The sequence below is a fragment of the Rhamphochromis sp. 'chilingali' genome (assembly GCF_963969265.1).
Source record: "Rhamphochromis sp. 'chilingali' genome assembly, chromosome: 1".
NCBI lineage: Eukaryota > Metazoa > Chordata > Actinopteri > Cichliformes > Cichlidae > Rhamphochromis > Rhamphochromis sp. 'chilingali'.
The window spans coordinates 50305889-50326332 of NC_137929.1; the positions used below are offsets into that span (position 1 = coordinate 50305889).

The window sequence follows — 20444 nt, forward strand, 5'->3', positions numbered from 1 at the left end:
TAAAGAAAAAAAGAGTCACCGGGCCACCGAGCAAATGCCCAGTATGCCGGATGACCAGTCCAGCTATGGTCGTGTGTTAGGGGTGAACAGTTATCAAACACTCAGGTGAAGAAATGACACTCAGACAGTTCAACAGTTAACGTGCACGGGTGAGCTCAGAGAGAGTCACACACCCCACACTTGTCTTGCATCTTTATATATACACTCAGTATAGTGATGTCACATGGCAAAGCAAAGATAAAACAGGAACTTAGCTGCACGCTCTTCACTCGTGGGGAGAGAACATGCAGTTTCTGGAACTTAATCTAACAATAACAGCTTGTTTTCACAACTCGTTGTGGTGTTGTGATGTGACTGTTCAGAGAGTTCATGATAGAAAGACGTTTCCATATGCAGAAATATTAAACACTTATCAGTATATCACTCAGTTGCATTTCATGACAATAAAACTTAAAAATCCTCTAACATCGTGCCATCAGTTAACTCTTCAACCCAGTCAACCCTAGGCACGCGTGCCAACTGTGGCACGCGTGCCTAGGTTGCCAACCCCTGCAATAGAGATTTCAAACCTACCATTCATTAGCTAAAACAAACAATGTGTATGCTTTAAAAGCATCAATATCAGCTCCTCTCTCACAGCATGGTGAGAGTTTCTAAAAAATTATGTAGTCTTCATTAATCCCATTCAAATGTACATCCATCTGGAATAAACCTGACATAATACAGAACAATAACATGATTAACTTCCTTGATTGGAGCTGTAAAGGAATTAGATTCTTGGAACATCTATTCAAAAGAACAGACTTTATTCTATTTGACAGATTTGCTAAAAAAAAACATGGAATTAAAAAGAATAGATTTTTAGAATATCAACAAATTAAATCTATAGTAAAAAAGACATTTAAGCCTAATCAAGTCAAATTACAAACACCAACAAATTTGGTACAATTCCTTGGTCTCAAAATCCTAAAATTACTCTCTAAAATATACAGAACACTCTCCAAAATAGATGAATCAATATCCCTTCCTATTGCCAAATGTGAGACGGAGCTATCAGTCAGCTTGCACAACAACTCCTGCTCTAAGATATTTTTAAAAAATCTTGAAATTGATTAGAAATCCCAGTCTACAATTAATACAATACAAAATACTACACCGGGGACTGAGGTCCATACTGCTGCAGGACTGGGGGGTGGTCTGCTTGTCTCTACCCCAGAGTAAAGGGGACCATTTCCTGCATCTGGGGGCGATTATCAACCATATAAAACTGTAGTGAATTACTTTTTCTAAGTGTGATGCAAGGACTTTGCTTATAATTTTAATGTCTGTATTTACCAGAACAAGTGCTCCATAACTAATTGCCTGCGTGGGATCTTTATCTGGTTTTAACAACAGGTTAATCATTGCAGTTTTCATGGTAGGAGAAATTCTAGACCTAATCACAAATTCTTCAACCATTCTTATGAATAGCGAGGACAGGGTTGGCCATAAATGTTCGTAGAACTCAGCAGGGACGCCATCTGGGCTAGATGCCTTGTTACAGAGTATTTGATTAAGAATAGTTCTTCTAGAGCTATAGTTTATCCAACATCGTACCTTGATCTTGTGTTAAAATAGACAGATCTATAGCACTCAGAAATTTGTGAATGTTTTCCATATTTGGGTCATGGTCAGAAGTGTATAGATGCATGTAAAACGCCCTAACAACATTATTTATATCTGGAAGATAATGAAAAGGTTTCCCTGCTGAGTCTTTGATAACTGTACTTGTTTTTTTTATTTTGCTTAAGTAGGTTTGCCATATATTTATCTGATTTATTTATTATTGTATTTAGATTTCTCATGTGTCAACCGCTGTATAAGAAACTGTGATTTTGCATTTAACAAAACATTTAAATCAAGTCTGTGTTTTCTTAAATCACACACTAGCTTTTCAGAAGGGTTGGTTGTCCAATTTCTTTTCAACATTTTAATTTTTTCTTCCAAATTGTGTCTTTGTCCTTTTTATAGGATGAGTATGAGATAATCCTGCCCCTTAAAACAGCTATGCCAGTTTCCTATAATAAAGTTAATAAATGTTGGGAGAATCATTTATATCCAAAAAGGATGTCCATTCTCTTTAAAATATTATTAAGTCCTACTTTTTTAGCAAAGATGTGTTCAAGCACCATCAGGTGGTCGATTTTTGTTGCCATTTTTTATTGAGTTTCAAAGAGACAGGTTTATGATCGCTTTGGATGACGGGAATTACTAGCTGGGGGAATAAATATATTCTCGATGATGAATGATGGACTTGGAAAAGTAAGTGAATTCTTGATCATCAGGGTGGTTTAAACTCCAACTGTCACAAAGCCCATAATCCTAATGGTTTAAAAATGACAGTCGATTGATATGTTCCATTATTAGGACTTATTGATTAGTAGTTAAATATAACAATATAAAAAATATGTACAACCCTAACCCCATTTTTATATTTATATTTGCACCTCTAAACACAACTATGCTTGTTCTTTACATAAACTGTATATGAAAGATGGATGGAGCCACCACAGCATTATCCACCAGCTGGAGAAGTCCCATTATGAAGCCTCAAGTTGAGCATGTCTGCAATCTTCATTTTGGTATTTTGAACGTAAGGGGGTGAATCTGACATGGATACCAAAGGATATCCTGGGGCATCTGACCTCAGCAAATCACATGATAGGGTGGGGCTAGGTTTCACAATGAGCTCACCCAAAACCTTGGCTGATTGTGACCTACACCCATTTTCACACCTTGGCTTGTGTGATTAGGTAGAGGATCATTAGAGGGTCCATTGTCCCTCTCGGAGGGACACTCCCACAGGGCTTAAATCTGTGACTCTCCACCATTTGACCCTAGAACTTAAGAAGCTTCTCAGATGAGAGGTGAAACATCTTCAAGCAACTTGAAGTCCAGACGCTTTCTTTCCCAAGCTCCTTCGAATACAAAAGGATAAGAAGAGCAACTTGTCAGTCTCACTGTAAAGCATACCCTGATTTATTCTCATTTGCAATAATTATATCTGCTTTATACAAACAAACAATGATTTTTCCACCTCAGGTAAACTTCAGTGGATGACTATGGGCTGTCCAGTGCGGAGTCACGTGTGCTCAGTGGGGTTTTCTTCTCTCTCGAGAGCTTGTCGTATTTTCTGCCAGAAGATTCCAGTGTGTTGACCAGCCTGTGGCCAGCTCAAGTAAGAGCTCCTCTTCACCAGACTCCTTATTTGGTAGTACGGAGACAGCTGGTTGGCTGGTATGTCCTCCAGAAACACCATGATCAGCACATCCTTGTGCTCATCGAACAGACGGTAGCTAAAGAGATCACACGCAGATTAATCAGTGTAGAAGCTGGCGATGTCATTACATGTAAGGACAAAGAGTTGGTAACCATACCTGGCCATCTGGATTTCTTTGGAGCACCACTCACTCTGCAGGTAATTTGGGCTGATCACACAGATAGTCTTTCTGCTGTTATAGATGGCCTCTGTAATGTTTTCTACAATGGGCTTACCTGTAAAAACAGAAATCTGAGACATTAAACAAAAATCTCACACATCAAACATGTCAGCATTTTTCAAGTTTTAACATTTTCTAGTTAAAACAGCTCTGGTGAATAACATAATGTGTAGCCTTTTCTATAAGTTAAAACATTCTCACTTTTGAGAATAGCAGGATCTACAGTAGTGTCTAAATTCCAGTCACAGCCTTTGGAGAACAAAGAACAATTCAATAAGCTTCTCGAGTAATAACTGGTGTTGGTCTTAACTTTAATTTTTATAGTTTCTGGAATCCAAGGCTTACAAAAACATCGGGAGTACAAAAACAGCTGTCTTTCTATTTTCTTTTATGCAAAACACAACTTCATGATTTCCTTTTCCTACATGTAGGATGCTTTGACAGTTGAGCAGCACATCTAAAGTTTAATTTTAGAGGTTTAAAGATCAATTTGTAGCTCTTGTCCAGATAGTCAGTCTAGCATTCAAACTTTGTTTTGTGGGTCATGTGTGATTGGCATTCTTGTTTGACATCATATCAACCATTTGTGTTTGCGTAAACGTAGTGTAGTAAAATTTTGAACAAAACAAAACAAAAAACGGTGGTGTGAAACCCTGATCTTTGTCATTACAAGTTTAGAGTGGCAACAATAGTGTTTAAAGGAAAGATGAGACAGAGTTTGTGTGGTAGCTCCATTAAATATTGATCTAAAAATAGAAAAATAGAAAAAAAGAGGCTAATGATAATCATATATACCTGGTTCAAAGTCTCTGTGGTGCAGACAGAGTTTCCAGCCCTGTTGACCCTCCAGCTCTGGAAGCAACTCTCCACAGACCCAAGCTTCATCATGAACATTGTAGGAGACAAAGGCATCGTAGCTGTGAGGAATACCTTTCTTCCTCCTCTTATTATCATAGAGAAAGGCCAGGAAGAGGTAATAGGCATATGTGAGGTGTGACCTCAGGAAGTGATAGATGAAGGATGCGAGGAGAGTAAGCATAACTAGACTAGAGCTAAAGAGGAAGCAGAGCAATGCAGCATCTATCCGACAGGAGTCAAAACCAAAGTCAAGGAATTTTTTTCCTCGTTGGCTGACAGGAAACGCACAAGTGTACTGATGTGCATTAACAACCTGTGTCTGTTTGCTGCCTTGAATCCACTGGATAAGACCGTAATTAGAACATTCACATGTTAAAATGTTAGCAGATAGATCCAGATATGTCAAGCCTGGAAGGGATTGGATAACTGTTTCACTGATTACAAACAATTCATTGTCACTGACGTTTAGCCACCTGAGTGCCGACAGTTTGGCCTCTGCTAGAAAATCCAAAGACCTGAGTTTATTGTTGGAGAGGTCGAGTATTATCAGGTTTGGAATTGGCAAGAACACGTCAGATGTTAAAACTGAAAGCTCGCTGTAAGATATCCTCAGATGTTTCTGTTGCGGTGTGTATTTAAATGTGTCTGGGTACAAAGATCCCATGAAATATGCCTCTGTTATTAAGTACTCTAAAGAAGTCAGACCACTGAGAACATCTTTTGAAATATCGTAATATCCTCTATGAACCTTTATAACAAGTTCCTTCAATCTTTTTAAATTTGAGAAAGGCCTATCCCTTTGTTCAGAGCTGTTGTGGGTTCGGCTTTCAACAACATTTAAGATCAGAGTGCTTAAGTTTGACAGTCCACTGAAATGGTCGTAAAAATAATTATCACCTAACAGATAAAGAATCTGGAGGTTATCAAGTCCTTCGAACCCTCCTTCATCAACACTGTCACACTCGTCTAAGTCTATACACAAGTATTGAAGGGAAGACAGACTATGAAAATCTCCATGAATGAAATTCATGATATCAATATTTCTCAAATTTAAAAACTCCAGTGTCTGTAATTTATCTTTGAATGTATCTATAAATGACATAATCTTGTTGTTTTCAAGATTTAAGATTTTCAAATTGTTTAAATTTTGAAAAACACAGTCAAAGATATAGGATATTTGATTGTGGCTCAGATCGAGTATTGTTAGGCTTGTTAAATTCCAGAAGTAAGGACAGTAAAGTTCACTGATGTCATTGGAACTAAGGTCATAGACTTCCAATGTGGTGAGTCCTTGGACGGCCACTGGCAGTTCGGACAGTTCATTATTTTGTAATATCAGGCTTCTGAGCTGTGTCATTGACGGGAGTGCATTATCAGCCATGCTTTTTATATTGTTAAATGATAAGTTGAGCTCAATAAGGTTAGAGCAAGACTGCAGCATGTGCTCTTTTATGGTGTGAATTTCACTATTTCTCACATCAACTGTTCTTAGAGAAGGAATTTGGCAGGCAACGTCAATGAGACCATCATCTATCCACTTTTGTATGTTATCCATCTGAAACTCTTAAAGAGAGTAAGCAGTCTGCAGAATCGCTCTGTACACATCAAAGCTAAGAGAAGTTTCACTCATGTGCAGTCTCGTTAGGCTCCTCAAAAAGGTCTTGTTTGACACTTCCCACTCGATGTCCTTGGACCAGCCTCGCAAGTCCAGAGACTGCAGATGAGTACATCCTCTGCTGGGCTTTCTTGATGACGGAGGTGATGGTGGGCTCCCACTTCAGGTCCTGGGTGATGGTGGTACCCAGGAAGCGGAATGAGTCCACAGAGGTGATGGGGGTGTCAGTCAGGATGATGGGGGGGAGTGGGGCTGTGTGCTTCCTGAAGTCCACAATAATCTCCACTGTCTTCTGGGCATTCAGCACCAGGTTGTTGTGGCTGCACCAGGACACCAGACGTTCAACCTCCCTCCTGTAGGCAGACTCATCCCCGTCAGAGATGAGCCCAATAACGGTGGTGTCATCTGCAAACTTGATTAGCTTGACAGACTGGTGGGTGGAGGTGCAGCAGTTGGTGTACATGGAGAAGAGCAGAGGAGAAAGAACACAGCCCTGAGGGGAACCGGTGCTGATGGTCCGGGAGTCCGAGACATTCTTTCCCAGCCTCACATGCTGCTTCCTGTCCGTCAGGAAGTCAGTGATCCACCGGCAGATGGGATCAGGCACATTCATCTGGGAAAGCTTGTCTCGGAGATGGTCTGGAAGGATGGTGTTGAAGGCAGAGCTGAAGTCCACAAACAGGATCCTGGCGTAGGTTCCTGGGGAGTCCAGATGCTGCAGGATGAAGTGTAGGGCCATGTTGATGGCGTCGTCTACAGACCTGTTGGCTCTATATGCAAACTGCAGGGGGTCCAGGAGGGGGGCCGTGAGGGTCCTGAGATGGGAGAGAACTAGGCGCTCAAAAGACTTCATGACCACAGATGTCAGAGTCACGGGTCTGTAGTCATTTAGTCCAGTGATCCTAGGTTTCTTGGGGACAGGGATTATGGTAGAGGACTTGAAGCAGGCAGGCACATGACATGCCTGCAGTGAGGAGTTGAAAATGCCAGAAAACACTGGGGCCAGCTCGTTTGCACAGTGTCTGAGGGTGGCAGGAGACACGCCGTCTGGGCCGGGAGCTTTCCGAGCATTCAGGTTCTTAAACTGCTTCCTCACATCTGCTTCATGAATATGAAGAGTTGTGGTGGGTGGAGGTGGTGTGAAATCCTCTTTTGTGTGGGGTGAGGAGGGGGGTGTTGTAGGTGAACAGTTTGAAGGTGGTGATGGCTCTATGGAGGGGGGAGAGGTGGTGGAATTAGTGTCCAAAGTGCCTCTATTGTTGGGGCCGTTGGAGGTGTGAAGGCTGCCTGATGGCTCGTCAAAACGGCAGTAGAAGTCGTTAAGGGTGTTGGCTAAGAGCAAGTCATCAGTGGAGTGGGGGGTTTTAGGCTTGTAGTTTGTGATATTCCTAAAACCTTTCCACACAGAGGCCGAGTCATTCTCTGAGATCTGCTGCTGCATCTTCTCAGAGTGCTGATGTTTAGCAATGTCCACTTCTTTAGTGAACCTGTACTTGGCCTCTCTGTAGCAGTCTCCGCTTCTGAACGCCTTTCTCTTTTCCAGCCACAGCTTTTTGAGTTTAGGAGTAAACCAGGGTTTGTCATTGTTATAACTCACCCTGGTGCGTGATGGCACAATGCTGTCCTCACAGAAGTGGATATAGGAGGTGACGGTGTCCGTAAACTCGTCCAAGCTGTTAGAAGCAGCCTTCATAGCGCTTTTCTAGTCCCTAAGGACCCCAAAGCGCTTTACACAACCAGTCATCCACCCATTCACACACTGGTGATGGCAAGCTACATTGTAGCCACAGCTGCCTTGGGGCGCACTGACAGAGGCGAGGCTGCCAGACACTGGCACCACTGGGCCCTCTGACCACCACCAGTAGGCAACAGGTGAAGTGTCTTGCCCAGTGACACAATGACCGAGACTGTCCAAGCCGGGGCTCAAACCGGCAACCTTTCGATTACAAGGCGAACTACCAACTCTTGAGCCACGATCGCCACATACACGTATCGTCCTTCACAACCAAAGATAAACAAGGCGTAATTTCTCTGAAACGACATCACTGCCTCATTATGTGACTCTAGTTGCTGAAAAGATGCAGGGATTTGTATGTATGTGTGTAGTTAATCTGATGTGATTTTCATGATCATCACAAGCTTGCAAGAAGAACATTATGGAACTACCAAAAAGGTGAAATATATCAGCAGTTGGGGAGCATTTTGACACGATATTTCCCAATAACAACTTTCGTCTTCTCAAATCAATTAGAGAGGATGGTCAGTTAGAGGCGTGTGTATATGTGTGTGCATTTAATACAGGACCTCAAAACAGGAAGTATGAGATGGATCTATTGTTTGCCAACACAAAGCAGGCTTACAGTGCATCACCCCTCCCCCCGCTTGGCCACTCAGACCACAACCTGGTCCCTCTCCACCCCACCTACATTCCTATGGTGAAGAGGAACGTCCCCCCCCCCCCCCCCCCCCCCCACACACACACAAAGAAGGTGATAAGGGTGTGGTCTGAGGAATGCACTGAGGCCCTAAGAGACTGTTTTGAATGCACAGACTGGTAGGAACTCTACAAGCCTCACGGTGAGGACATCGACGCCCTCACCCACTGCATCATGGACTACATTAATTTCAGTGTTGAGAACACTGTGCCTACCCAGAAGATACAGTGTTTCTCAAACAATAAACCGTGGGTCACCCCAGAACTGAAGGCCCTGCTGAACAAGAAGAAGAGTGCTTTCTGGTCGGGACACAAGGAGGAACTTAAAGTCCAAAAGGATCTTAAATACAAGATCCGAGAAGGCAAGGAGTGCTTCAGGAGGAAGATGGAAAACCAACTCCAACAGAAAAACATCAGAGAAGTCTGGAGGAACATGGAAAAAATCTCTGGACACTTCCAGGACAATTGAGGAGCCACAGTGTCTGCCGGCTGGGGTTGGGCTAACGACTTGAATCTGTTTTTTAACAGATTTGACAATGGCCCACTTATCACCTCTCCCACCCCCCAGGTTCCATTAACCCCCCTCCAGTTGCCGCCCCCCCCCAGGTGCAATGCCATTGTCACCTGAGCTCTCCTCTCACCACAACCCTGCTTCACCCCTATCCACACATCTACCCGCAACAAAGCCAGGCCTACCCCCCACTCCAGCCCAGCCTCACATCTACTTCACAGCTGATCAGGTGAGAAATCAGCTAAAGAGGATGAAGGCAAGGAAGGCAGCAGGTCTGGATGGAATCTGCTCCAGACTGCTCAGGGACTGTGCAGACCAGCTCTGTCAGGTGGCCCTGTACATCTTCAACCTGAGCCTGAGCCTGCAGAGGGTTCCTGAACTGTGGAAGACTTCCTGTGTGGTTCCGGTGCCAAAAATTGCACACCCCAGGGAGCCCAACCACTTCAGGCCTGTTGCCTTGGCTTCTCATCTGATGAAGACCATGGAAAGGCTCATCCTGCACCACCTTCGGCCACTGGTGGACTCAGTGATGGACCCCCTGCTGTTCGCCTACCATTCTGGAATTGGGGTGGATGACGCTGTCATCTACCTGGTACACCGATCCCTCTCTCACTTAGAGCAGGCGGGGAGCACTGTGAGGATCATGTTTTTTGACTTCTCCAGTGCTTTCAACACCATCCAACGCGCACTACTGAGAGGGAAGCTGGAGGGAGCCGGAGTAGGCAAACAGCTGACTGCATGGACCATCGACTACCTTACCAACAGACCACAGTATGTGAGGCTCCATGACTGTGTGTCCGAGGTGGTAATCTGCAGCACGGGGGCAGCACGGGGCACGGTTCTCTCACCTTTCCTGTTCAGCCTTTACACTTCAGACTTCTGTTATAATTCGGACAATTGCCATCTACAGAAGTTCTCAGATGATACAGCCATCATTGGATGCGTATCAGACGGGAATGATCAGGAATACAGGGGGTCATCAGTGACTTTGTTGGCTGGTGTGAGACCAACGTACTCCAAATCAACGCCGGAAAGACAAAGGAGATGATCATAGACTTCAGGAGGAAGTCACCCCCTACGACACCGGCGAACATCCAAGGGAAAGACATTGAGATAGTGGACTCTTATAAGTACCTGGGTGTTCACCTCAACAATAAACTGGACTGGACTACAAATACAGACGTCCTGTATAAGAAGGGCCAGAGTCGACTCCACCTGCTGAGGAGACTGAGGTCCTTGGGAGTCTGCAGGACTCTGTTAAGGACACTCTATGACACTGTGGTAGCATCTGCCCTTTTCTATGCAGTGGTCTGCTGGGGGAATGGATGCACGGACAGGGACAGGAGCAGGATTGACAAACTGGTGCGGAGGTCTAGCTCCGTGTTGGGATGTCCCCTGGAGTCTGTGGAGGTGGTTGGTGAGAGGAGGATGTTAGTAAAGCTGACATCCATCATGAACAACCCACATCACCCACTGCATGAGTATGTGAGTGGGCTGAGCAGCTCTTTTAGTCAGAGACTGAAACACCCTCGCTGCAGGAAGGAGCGCTTTCGCAGATCGTTCATCCCAACAGCAGTTAGACTCTATAACTCCTCAATCACAATGTCATAAGTCACTGGACACTGTGAACATCCACGGTCACCACTTCATGCATAATGGACCTTCCATGTGTATAGACATGTGCAGGTATATATGTATGTATATGTATACATATGTGTATCTTATCTTATCTTATCTTATCTGCTACTACTGCACATTCACCCAATGTATATACTACATATATATATATATATATATATATATATATGTTTTTCCTCTACACCCCCCCCCCCCCCCCCCCCCCCCAATTTTTTTTTGCACATGTCGAGGAGTGTGTCAGGCTACATTTCACTGTGTGTTATACTTGTATAACTATGCATGTGACAAATAAAGAACCTTGAACCTTATCTTATCTTATCTTATCTTATATACAGAGAGCCAGACACCTAAAGACTAGATAACAAGACTAAGAACAGAAAATGCAAATACTGAGCATAGCAACATGACAACTATAAGAAACTATAAAAGCCTGAAACCCATACCTGACCTTAATATCATCACAAAAACCTTAATGACAGTGATACAAAATACAAAACTATAACATAAGGGTAACAAACAAGAAAACTCCTAAACATTCCCAAAACTCAAAAACCTGGGTCACAGACCCAGGACCATGACAAGTACAGGCTTAGACTTCCTTTTTTTGCCTTTAACACCGCATTACGTTTTCATGGCATAGATTGCGCTCAAAATATTGGGTGGTTGACAGGAAAAACAGACAAGGAAAACCTAAAATAAAAGAAGAGGGGATTACAAATTGAGGAGGAGGTCTTAACCATAGAATCAAATGGTGGAGTACATCTGAAGACAAATCCATGACAGAAGAAAAATGGGATAAGGGGAGTGTGATAATGTTTTTCTTTTTTTTCTCAGCCCCTGCATTCTCCTCTCTACTTCCTCGCTCCCTCCTCTTGTAATTTATTCATTGGTGCCTCCTCTGGTAGAGCATTGAGGAGAAAGAAGCGGGGAACCAGATGAAGACTTTTTCTCCACTTTGGGAGTCTGCAGCGGTGGACCGTCGAACATTTACCATGCCTTTGTCAACCAACAGTGATGTATGTGGATCCTAAACAGGTATGAAGGAAATATATTACAAGCCTGCAGTAATATTCCAGTGACAGCTTTCTGTAATACCCGTGAGTGACTTTAAAATGCTTAAATTATTGCTTGCTCTTTTAATTATATTTCTATTTATATCAAGACTTGCCTGATATTTTTGTAATACATTAGTAGTTCTATTTATAACCAGGCTGTAAAATGTCAACTTAAGTGTAATTGTAATGTTATAAATATGTGACTCCTTTCAGTTTTGTCTCAGTTAGTTTCATTATATGTACAGAACTTTTTTTGAAACAGCAGGTCGCTTGTATTTCCTTTTTAAAATCTAGTCATGACTATGGATGCCTGTATCAAGCACAGTAGGGAAAATGCAAACGTGAGTGAAACTGGGTCTCGTGAGAATTCATGTGTTTGGCAGAAAATAGCTGCCAGACAGGGCTGAACTACCAATCTTAAGTCTTTACTCCTATGTGTGAGGGGGCATTTTTTCTTGTTGTGTGTCACTTTTTCATAATATTATGTCAATAACTTTTGAATACTTTTGCCTAGTGAGACCGCTATCTTTCAATCAAACATGCATCATCTATAGCCTCTGCTTGGCTTATTGTTTTTAATCATCTCTTTATCCATCTGTCTCGTCAGGTTCTCAGTATCAACTGAAAAATATCATAGAAATTGGTCCTTTTTTCTACTGGATACACAGTAACCATCATCATCATTATTATCATGGAAACCTCAAAAAATATTTTAAAACGACAGAGAGATATCATCCAATCAGAAGGTCCAGTTACAAGGGAGGATGGGCTTGAAGACAATCTCTGCAACATAGATGCTAATACAAAACTTGAACTGGAACCTAACTTTAACCTTAACCTCAATATTACCTCACCAAGCAATCCCCGCGCATTCATCGAGTCCTCAAAGCTGCATGGGGGACAGAAAAAGGATAATGTGACCAAAGGAGGTGAAAAACCTGGGGTGAAAGTAGCAGTAAGTATGTCAGCAAGCATCCTTACACCCACTGTGACATCACCAGGAGAGAGAGATGACCCATCACGGCAAAAAAGCAAAATCCCAGCTTTGTCTCGTTCACCAACAGCTAAGCCAACGGTTAGATGCAGAGATGAGCAACTGCTGAAATCAGCAAATATCAAACATGCCCCAGGACTTAGCACCAAGATGCACACAAGTCTAAAACCACAGCAGATGGAGCAAACAACAATGGCTAGCATCCCCAAAAGTACTGAAAGAATAAAAATACAGAGCCTGAACACTACAAAATCTCTGACAGGTGGACTAACCACAAAGACTACAAATAAAATAACAGTCAGTCTAAGTATGCAGTCAAACCAAAAAGAGGAGGGGGGGAAAGTGATCAAGACACCTTCGCCACAAACTTTACACCTACCTGCAAGCCCCCAAATTCCTAACCAGAAAGCAGAGGCAAAGGCTATCATCTCAAAACTGGCAAATCAAATACCAATAGTGGAAGTCAACCAAAATCCAGCGAGCATAACCAGCAAGTCAAATCCAAAAACTGGGCATGACTCAAGAACTCATAGTTCTGAAACATCCTCTACAGCTACAAAATCACCAAGTCAGAGGGGAGAATCAGCACTTCCGAGTAACAAGAGCACCCTATTGACGTCTGTAAGTCCCAAGCCATTCACACAGAGAACAGCCACCGGACCTATAAACAGTAATACAACGAAACCAAAGGAGAACCTTGAGAGTAAAGATTCAAGTGCTGGTTTTGGATGCAAAACCAGTTCTAAATTCATTTCAAACTCTAAGGGAACCACAGTGTCCAAGGACAGTCTGGTTTCTAAAACTGGCACTGATTCCAAAGCCAGTCACAATTCTAAAGCACAGATTGGGTCAAGAAACAGTTTAGATTCCAAAAGTGGTTCGGCTTCCAAAACAACTTCAGACTCTAGGGATAGTTTAGATCTTAAAAATGACTTCACTTCCAAAGCCACTCCCAACTTTAAGTCAGGGATGAGCTCCAGAGATAGCATTGACTCTAGAAATATGTCAGATATTAAACCAAACAAAACTACTCAAGAGTCTAAGACAGCTGGGGCCTCTAGAACCAGCATGGCAAGGTCAAAAGATGACCAAGATCCCAAATCTCTGCCAAATTCAAAAATCAATCTTCAAACTAGCCCAACTGCTAAATGTGGGACTGCTTCTAGTTCTGATGCCTCTTCCAATTATAAAGCTGAGCCAACACGGTCAACTTCTATGTCTACTTTAACAAACTCTAGCTCTAAAATAGACCTTGTCAGATCTGTTTCCCCATCATCCATTAGAACCAGTCTGTCTGGGTCCAAAGATGACAACCTCAAGACTTCAGCATCCAGTACCAAACAAGGTACGGACCCTAAAGCTGGATCAAACATTTCCAAGTCTGGACCAGTTCACTCTACTTCACAACTAGCTTTGAGGGATTTGCCCTCTTCCTTGACACTGTCTCCAAGACCAGGCTCAGCAAGTAGGAGACCTGGATCTTGTGCTGGGAAAACTCTTGATTCAAATCCTGTTGGACCACACAGAGATGCCCAGATAAGCCCTGGCTCTGCTCCAGGTAACTACTGCCACAATTTAATTTTATGTAGACATTTTGCAAAGCCGACATCTTATGATCATCAGTTTGTAATGTAAAAATCAGTTTGACAAAATAAGCTTCAGTCAGGGTTCAATGTGGTACAACCTCCACCTCCAATACTCTAGTGTGGTATTCTATAAAAACTTTCATGTCAGGTAGCTTTTAATACAGTAATCGAGATTTGGGTATTCATGATTGTAATAACAAAAATCCATTATTGTTTTTATTAAAACAAGTGGTACTAAGGAAAAACCTGACAAAAATCCAAAACAATGGACAATTAACCAAGCATCAAGCATCTTTTTTGTGTAAAAAAACAACAACATATGTATGCATTGTAGAAGGTTTTTCATTGGGAAGTTTCTTTTGTTTTTAGTTATATTAGTTTATATTTGACAGCAATGTTTCATTTCAGTGTAATGATCAAAGCAAAAGAAAAAGAGAAGAAACAATTAACCCTTTAAGACCTACCATAGAACCAAGTCCGCCAGAACTTATATTATATTTTTACATGCTGTGGAGCCATTTTTGGGAGAATTTCAAGTTGCTATACATCAGTGCAACCATGATAGCCCAAATTTTAATAATGTGTCTGCATTAAGTGCATAGCAATTACATAAATTGCAAAAAAGCGCAATAAACTACAGAAAATTTGAAAATCGTTTTTGTTTTTTTAACATATATTTCTAGTTACAGAAATTTAAGGGGCTTATCCCTCAAAACTGTAAATACAAAAAAGCAGCACAAAATAGTTTCCCACCACAGAAAATTTATTTAGAGTGTCTTCATAGTTTTATTTTTGAAATACACCAATTTTTATATACTGCAGGAAAAATCCCAGAAACGACACAGAAAGTCATAAAGTCAAAGATAACTTTTAAAAAGACCAGTATAGGCTCATGAGGCCCTGATGGTAAAAAAAAACAAACTACATTTCCGCGAAAATGACGTCACTTCCGGTCTCGGGCAGGTAATGGCGGACATGCGATAGTTCGCGCTGACGTCTATTCCAACGTAGGAAGTGTTACAAACAGCTGATCGGATCAGCAAGGCATGTTTCTGGAATATTATGTTTTTGTTGCTGCAAGCGCTTTTTATGCAGTTTTTTGCAAAGCTATATGTGGAAGGAAACCGTGACCTAGGACAAGCTGATGGTATAAGATGTAAGCGGACACGCTCCGTTTTGCGTAACTATTTTTAAATCCCAGTAGCACTGCAACCACGTAAGCTAGCGCAATAATTTTTTTTGCATATGAAACCGGAGGAGTTGTACTTACATCTTATGCCATCAGCTTGTCCTAGGTCACGGTTTCCTTCCACATAAAGCTTTGCAAAAACTGCATAAAAAGCACTTGCAGCAACAAAAACATAATACTCCAGAAACACGCTTTGCCGATCCGATCAGCTGTTTGTAACACTTCCTACGTCCATCAGCGTGAACTATCACATGACCGCATGACCTGCCCGAAACCGGAAGTGACGTCATTTTGCGGAAATGTAGTTTTTTACCATTGTGGCCTTATGAGCCTATACTTGTGTTTTTAAAAGTTATGTTTGACTTTATGACTTTCTGTGTCGTTTCTGGGATGCTGAGGACTCATATTACACTGCTGGAAATATTTTATTTTGATGCATATGCTGTTATTTTGCAAATTTGCACTATAATATATTTTTTCGTTTTTCCTGCAGTATATGAAAATTGGTGTATCTCAAAAATAAAACTATGAAGACACTTAAAATAAATTTCCTTTGGTGGGAAACTAGTTTGTGCAACTTTTTTGTATTTACAGTTTTGAGGGATAAGCCTCTTAAATTTCTCTAACTAGAACTATATGTTAAAAAGTCAAAAACGATTTTCAATTTTTTTGTAGTTTATTGCACTTTTTTGCAATTTATGTAATTACTATGGACTTAATGCAGACATATTATTAAAATTTGGGCTATAATGGTTTTATTGATGTATAGCAACTTGAAATGCTCCAAAAAATGGCTCCACAGCATGTAAAAATATATTACAAGCTCTGGCGGACTTGGTTCTATGGTAGGTCTTAAAGGGTTAAAGGGTTAAGTCACATCCCAAAACTACAATTACAACAATAATGCTGAAAGGTCACAAAATCAGCACTGAGATGAATTTACTTTTAAATATCCAAGTGGTTATTGGAAAAATATATAAGAAAAAATTGGGCATAATAATAATAATAATAATAATAATAATAATAATTTATGCTTTTTATGCAATTCACATATATATGAGCTAATATTTATTTCTTACTTTCAGGTGTTTCTGCGATTTCAGGCCCACTGGCTACTTCCAGCCCCAAAACCAGAACCACCACTCCCTTGACTACAATGGGAGGAACCATAAATGAACTTGCAGCGTGTGTAACTGTGGAAACAAATCCCAGCAGTGTATCTCATAATACCTTTCTGACTCGGGGTCTCACTTTTGACTCTATCACTAAGACACAAGCAAAAATGGGTGCTGACGTCAAAGAAAAGCATTTAAAAGTGCCTGAGAGAAAAGCAGCAGCTGTAGGAGGAACATCAGAATCCCAGGGGGCTGTGACTGACAATGCAGCACGGTCAACAGGAGGTGCTGCGAGAATACCAGAGGGTCTGCTGAGTAAAACTGGCCACCTGGGAGAGCCAAATGCCACAATTGCTGGTAGCAACACCTCTTCATCGAGGACAGAGAGTGTGGAGAGAAAAATCACAGAGAAAAAAAAACAAGAGAGGGGGAGACAGAGACTGGATCAGGGTAGTTCTTTTTATCCTGTTTCCACCATTACAGCAAACCACAAGAAGGTCAGAGATATGGCGACCATGACTAACCCAAGGGAGAGCCTTTATCCATTGGCAGGAGGGCAAAGAGAAGTTGCTGTCCAAGTGGAGGTGGAGGTTGTGGAACGGTCAGCATCCACCAGTCCCAGCTTCTACCAGGGAGGTATCACCTCCTCTCTCATTGGCTCACCTAGCTGTAAGTCAGGTAGTTTGATTTTGCCAACAGTTCCATCCCTTTGCTGTATCCCAGCTACTCAGAAACCTGTCCAGCATATCTGCAAGATTGACATTGAGTTGCGTAGCCAGTCATTACTTCCGTCAGCTGTGACAAACAAGGCAAACTCCCTGCCTGCCTGTTTGCGTACATACAGCTTTCAGAAAAGCCCTTCTCTCATGTCGGGGCAACAACTAGGACAAAACCAAGACAGAGATGTTAGCACTGATAGCATGTGGAAATATGGGGAGCAGGAGGAGACAAAGATGGTGCAGAAGGTGGTGGAAGAAAATGGGGATAAGGAGGAGACAGAAAAGCCACAGGACGTAGCATGGGATGAGCAAGGGATGACATGGGAGGTGTATGGCGCCTCTGTGGACTTGGAATCTCTGGGCACAGCAATCCAGTCCCACTTGGAGTCAAAGATTCAGGAGCAGGAAAAACACATCAGGAGTCTGAGGAAGTCCATCTGCTCTGACAGTAGCCTCAAAGGGTTAAAGATGAAGAAGCGGAAGAAGAGGACAGGAAGGATGCTGAGTTGCTGCAGAAAGGCATCCGCTGTGGCAGACTGAGAGCAGTCTAGAAACATCAAACCCCTCTGAGATATGACTCTAAAACAGAAATGCTCTTAAATGGAGAAGTCTGCAATGTATGCACAGCACATGTGTTTACTGCACTTTCCTATTCATGTCATCTTACACCTTGTGCAGCTATCACTCAGAATAACCCGATCAGATCTTCTGTTCTTCCCATCACAGTCATCTTCTTGTGCACCTCTGAATCACTTTGACAACAGCTACTGTATTTAGATTGTTCTACAGAAGTCCTACTCTGACCACTCTCCAAGGACAAATGTTGAAACTTCATCAGAGCTAGAAGAGCTCCAGAGATACACAAGGAGCTAACCTTGAAGCACCCAATGATTAAATGTATATCAAGTAAGGGTCTTGCTTTTTGTGAGTGTTAAAAATAGGGATCTTGTACCTGGAGCAAGACCAAAATGGAGAGTAAATGCACAGTTAATGGATACCTCAACTAAACGCGAATCTGTCATTCGATCATCATTTACAAAGCTGAAAGCTGACCAGCTTAGCATAATGATTAAAAACAGTAGGAAACTCCTGGAGGTGAAAGGTAACATTATATTAGCTACTAAAATCACTTGCATGTACACTAACATTGCTACATGTAATTCTTACTGCTGCTCACTCTCACCTCGTACTTCTACCGTTTTGCTATGACTTTTACCACTCCCACTGCTACTTTTCCAACAATATCAGTACAGGTTTAAAAATTTATTACAGTTTCATTAAACAGCAGTAAGAGCAGGAGTCAGTGGTGCTCCATTTTGTGTGCTTCTTCCAGTGTTTCATATTCAAACAGCCAGTGGTTATTGATGTGGAGCAGAGAGGACAGCAGCTCTGCTGCTGCTGAATATTTCATCCACTTTCTTTTTGACAAAGCACTCGAGGCAGCCGGGATCCCAGACTGCCTCGAGTGAGCCACTAAATTGTTTCCGGCAGATTGTTGTATCTTTTCCTTACTCCTTTCCGTTTTAAATAATCCGGGCTTCCCCCTTTCCTTTCCTTTCCTTTCCTTTCCTTTCCTTTCCTTTCCTTTCCTTTCTGATTACATGCACTTTCTTTTCCCCTTGTTTCTCTTTTCTCATTTGCCTTCTATGGTTATAATTTTGGTTATGTCCTCTTTTTTTGCTTTCACGTCATCCTTTACCTTTCTTTTGCCGTTATTTTCTTTTTTCTTTTCTTTTCTGGATGTGCTTTCCTTTCCTCTCATTTTACCTTTTTATTTTATTTTATTTCTCTGTATTTGTGCTTTCTTGTTCTGTTTTTTATTTTCATTTTGCCTTCTGATCCTTTTCTACTTGTTTTTTGTTTTATTTATAATTTTACGTTCCTGCTTTCTTTTTCTTTTGTTACTTTCATTTCATTTCATTTCATTTCTTTTTATTTGTCTTTTTCTCTCTTTTCTTCTCTTCCTTGCCTTTCCTTCCTCTTTTTCCAGGTCGCTGCACTTTTGACAGTCCTTTTTTATTGCAGTAGCTGGTCTGTACTGATAGGGGGCGAAACAGCATGTGCTTGTTTAGTCTCCGTTATTAAAATAATATTTTGTTGTATTTCATGTTAATTCTCTTTTCCTTTTCTGTTCTGGCATCTCAGGGATGTTGTCCTTTTGGGAGCCAAATCTTTCTCATCCCTTTTTTCTTCTGTTACATTTCCATCCGCCTCTTTCATAACTCCTCCTCCTGCGATGGAGTAATGTTGTTGACAGAGCACTGGATTGCTTCTTTGAATTATTCAGAAACATTAAAGTCACCCTCATCTTAACAAGAGTGTCTCCACCATGATTTATTCAGCTGGTACGTAGGAAACACTGAGCAGACATGGTTTGTTAAAGTATCCTCAGAAATCTACAAAAATTTCAGGAATACAGACATAATATCATAAACATCGTGCTATTATGCTATTTATGATTTATTTCTAAATATTATATCGAGCAGTTACTAATAATATTAAATAACAGGTTTTGGTTCTGAAAGGTTAAAAAATTCATATTAATTATAAATCACCACTGTTTCACAGGTTTCTTAAGACCTCGTTTATATTTTTTTAGTATTATTGAGAATAAAAATTATTATTATAAATAATATAATTATCTCACTACATTAGTCAAACCATTAAAAAATGTGGTGTTCATTAATCTTCTGAGCATTAATAATTATAGAATAGAATAGAATTCAACTTTATTGTCATTGCGTATGTCACAGGTACAGGGCAACAAAAGTTTGCATCCATCCAGAAGTGCTTTAGCCATGATATAGATATATTACAATATAAATATTAGCAATAATATAGATATGTGAGTATATTACAGAAATGGGTCTATTATGGTATGTAATATGTACACGGTATGAAGTATGCTATGAATATTCTATAAGTATGTACAGGCTGTAGTGAGTACAAGCTATGAACAGGATATAAATATGAAAAAGAAAAACTATACAGAAATATGAGATATACAGCTATACAGAAATGGGAACTATGCAAGTTATAAACAGTTGTAGAATTAAAAATTATCGTATTCTACAGAATGATTATTTACACAGAGCTATACAGTAGTGCAGTTAAGATAAGTGAGATATGTGGATAATTTCTACAGAGGCTATATAAAGTGCTAGTGGTTGTGAGTGGTGGTTCAGTCCATGTTATTATTGTGTGTCTGAGGGTACAGTTGTCCATTGTGTGTGTGTGTGTGTGTGTGTGTG

At 41.2% G+C, this 20444-nt stretch overlaps 1 protein-coding gene across 1 annotated transcript; it reads left to right on the plus strand.

Annotated features, from left to right (window-relative positions):
* Window positions 1-2780: 2780 nt before the first annotated feature.
* LOC308412385 (uncharacterized protein) lies at window positions 2781-19540 on the plus strand. The gene is made up of 5 exons (XM_080906701.1): window positions 2781-2989; window positions 3082-3457; window positions 11370-11570; window positions 12198-14142; window positions 16445-19540. Exons 4-5 carry the CDS (start codon window positions 12282-12284, stop codon window positions 17731-17733), a joined length of 3150 nt encoding a protein of 1049 aa, XP_080762827.1. The 5' UTR covers window positions 2781-2989; window positions 3082-3457; window positions 11370-11570; window positions 12198-12281; the 3' UTR covers window positions 17734-19540.
* Window positions 19541-20444: the final 904 nt, after the last annotated feature.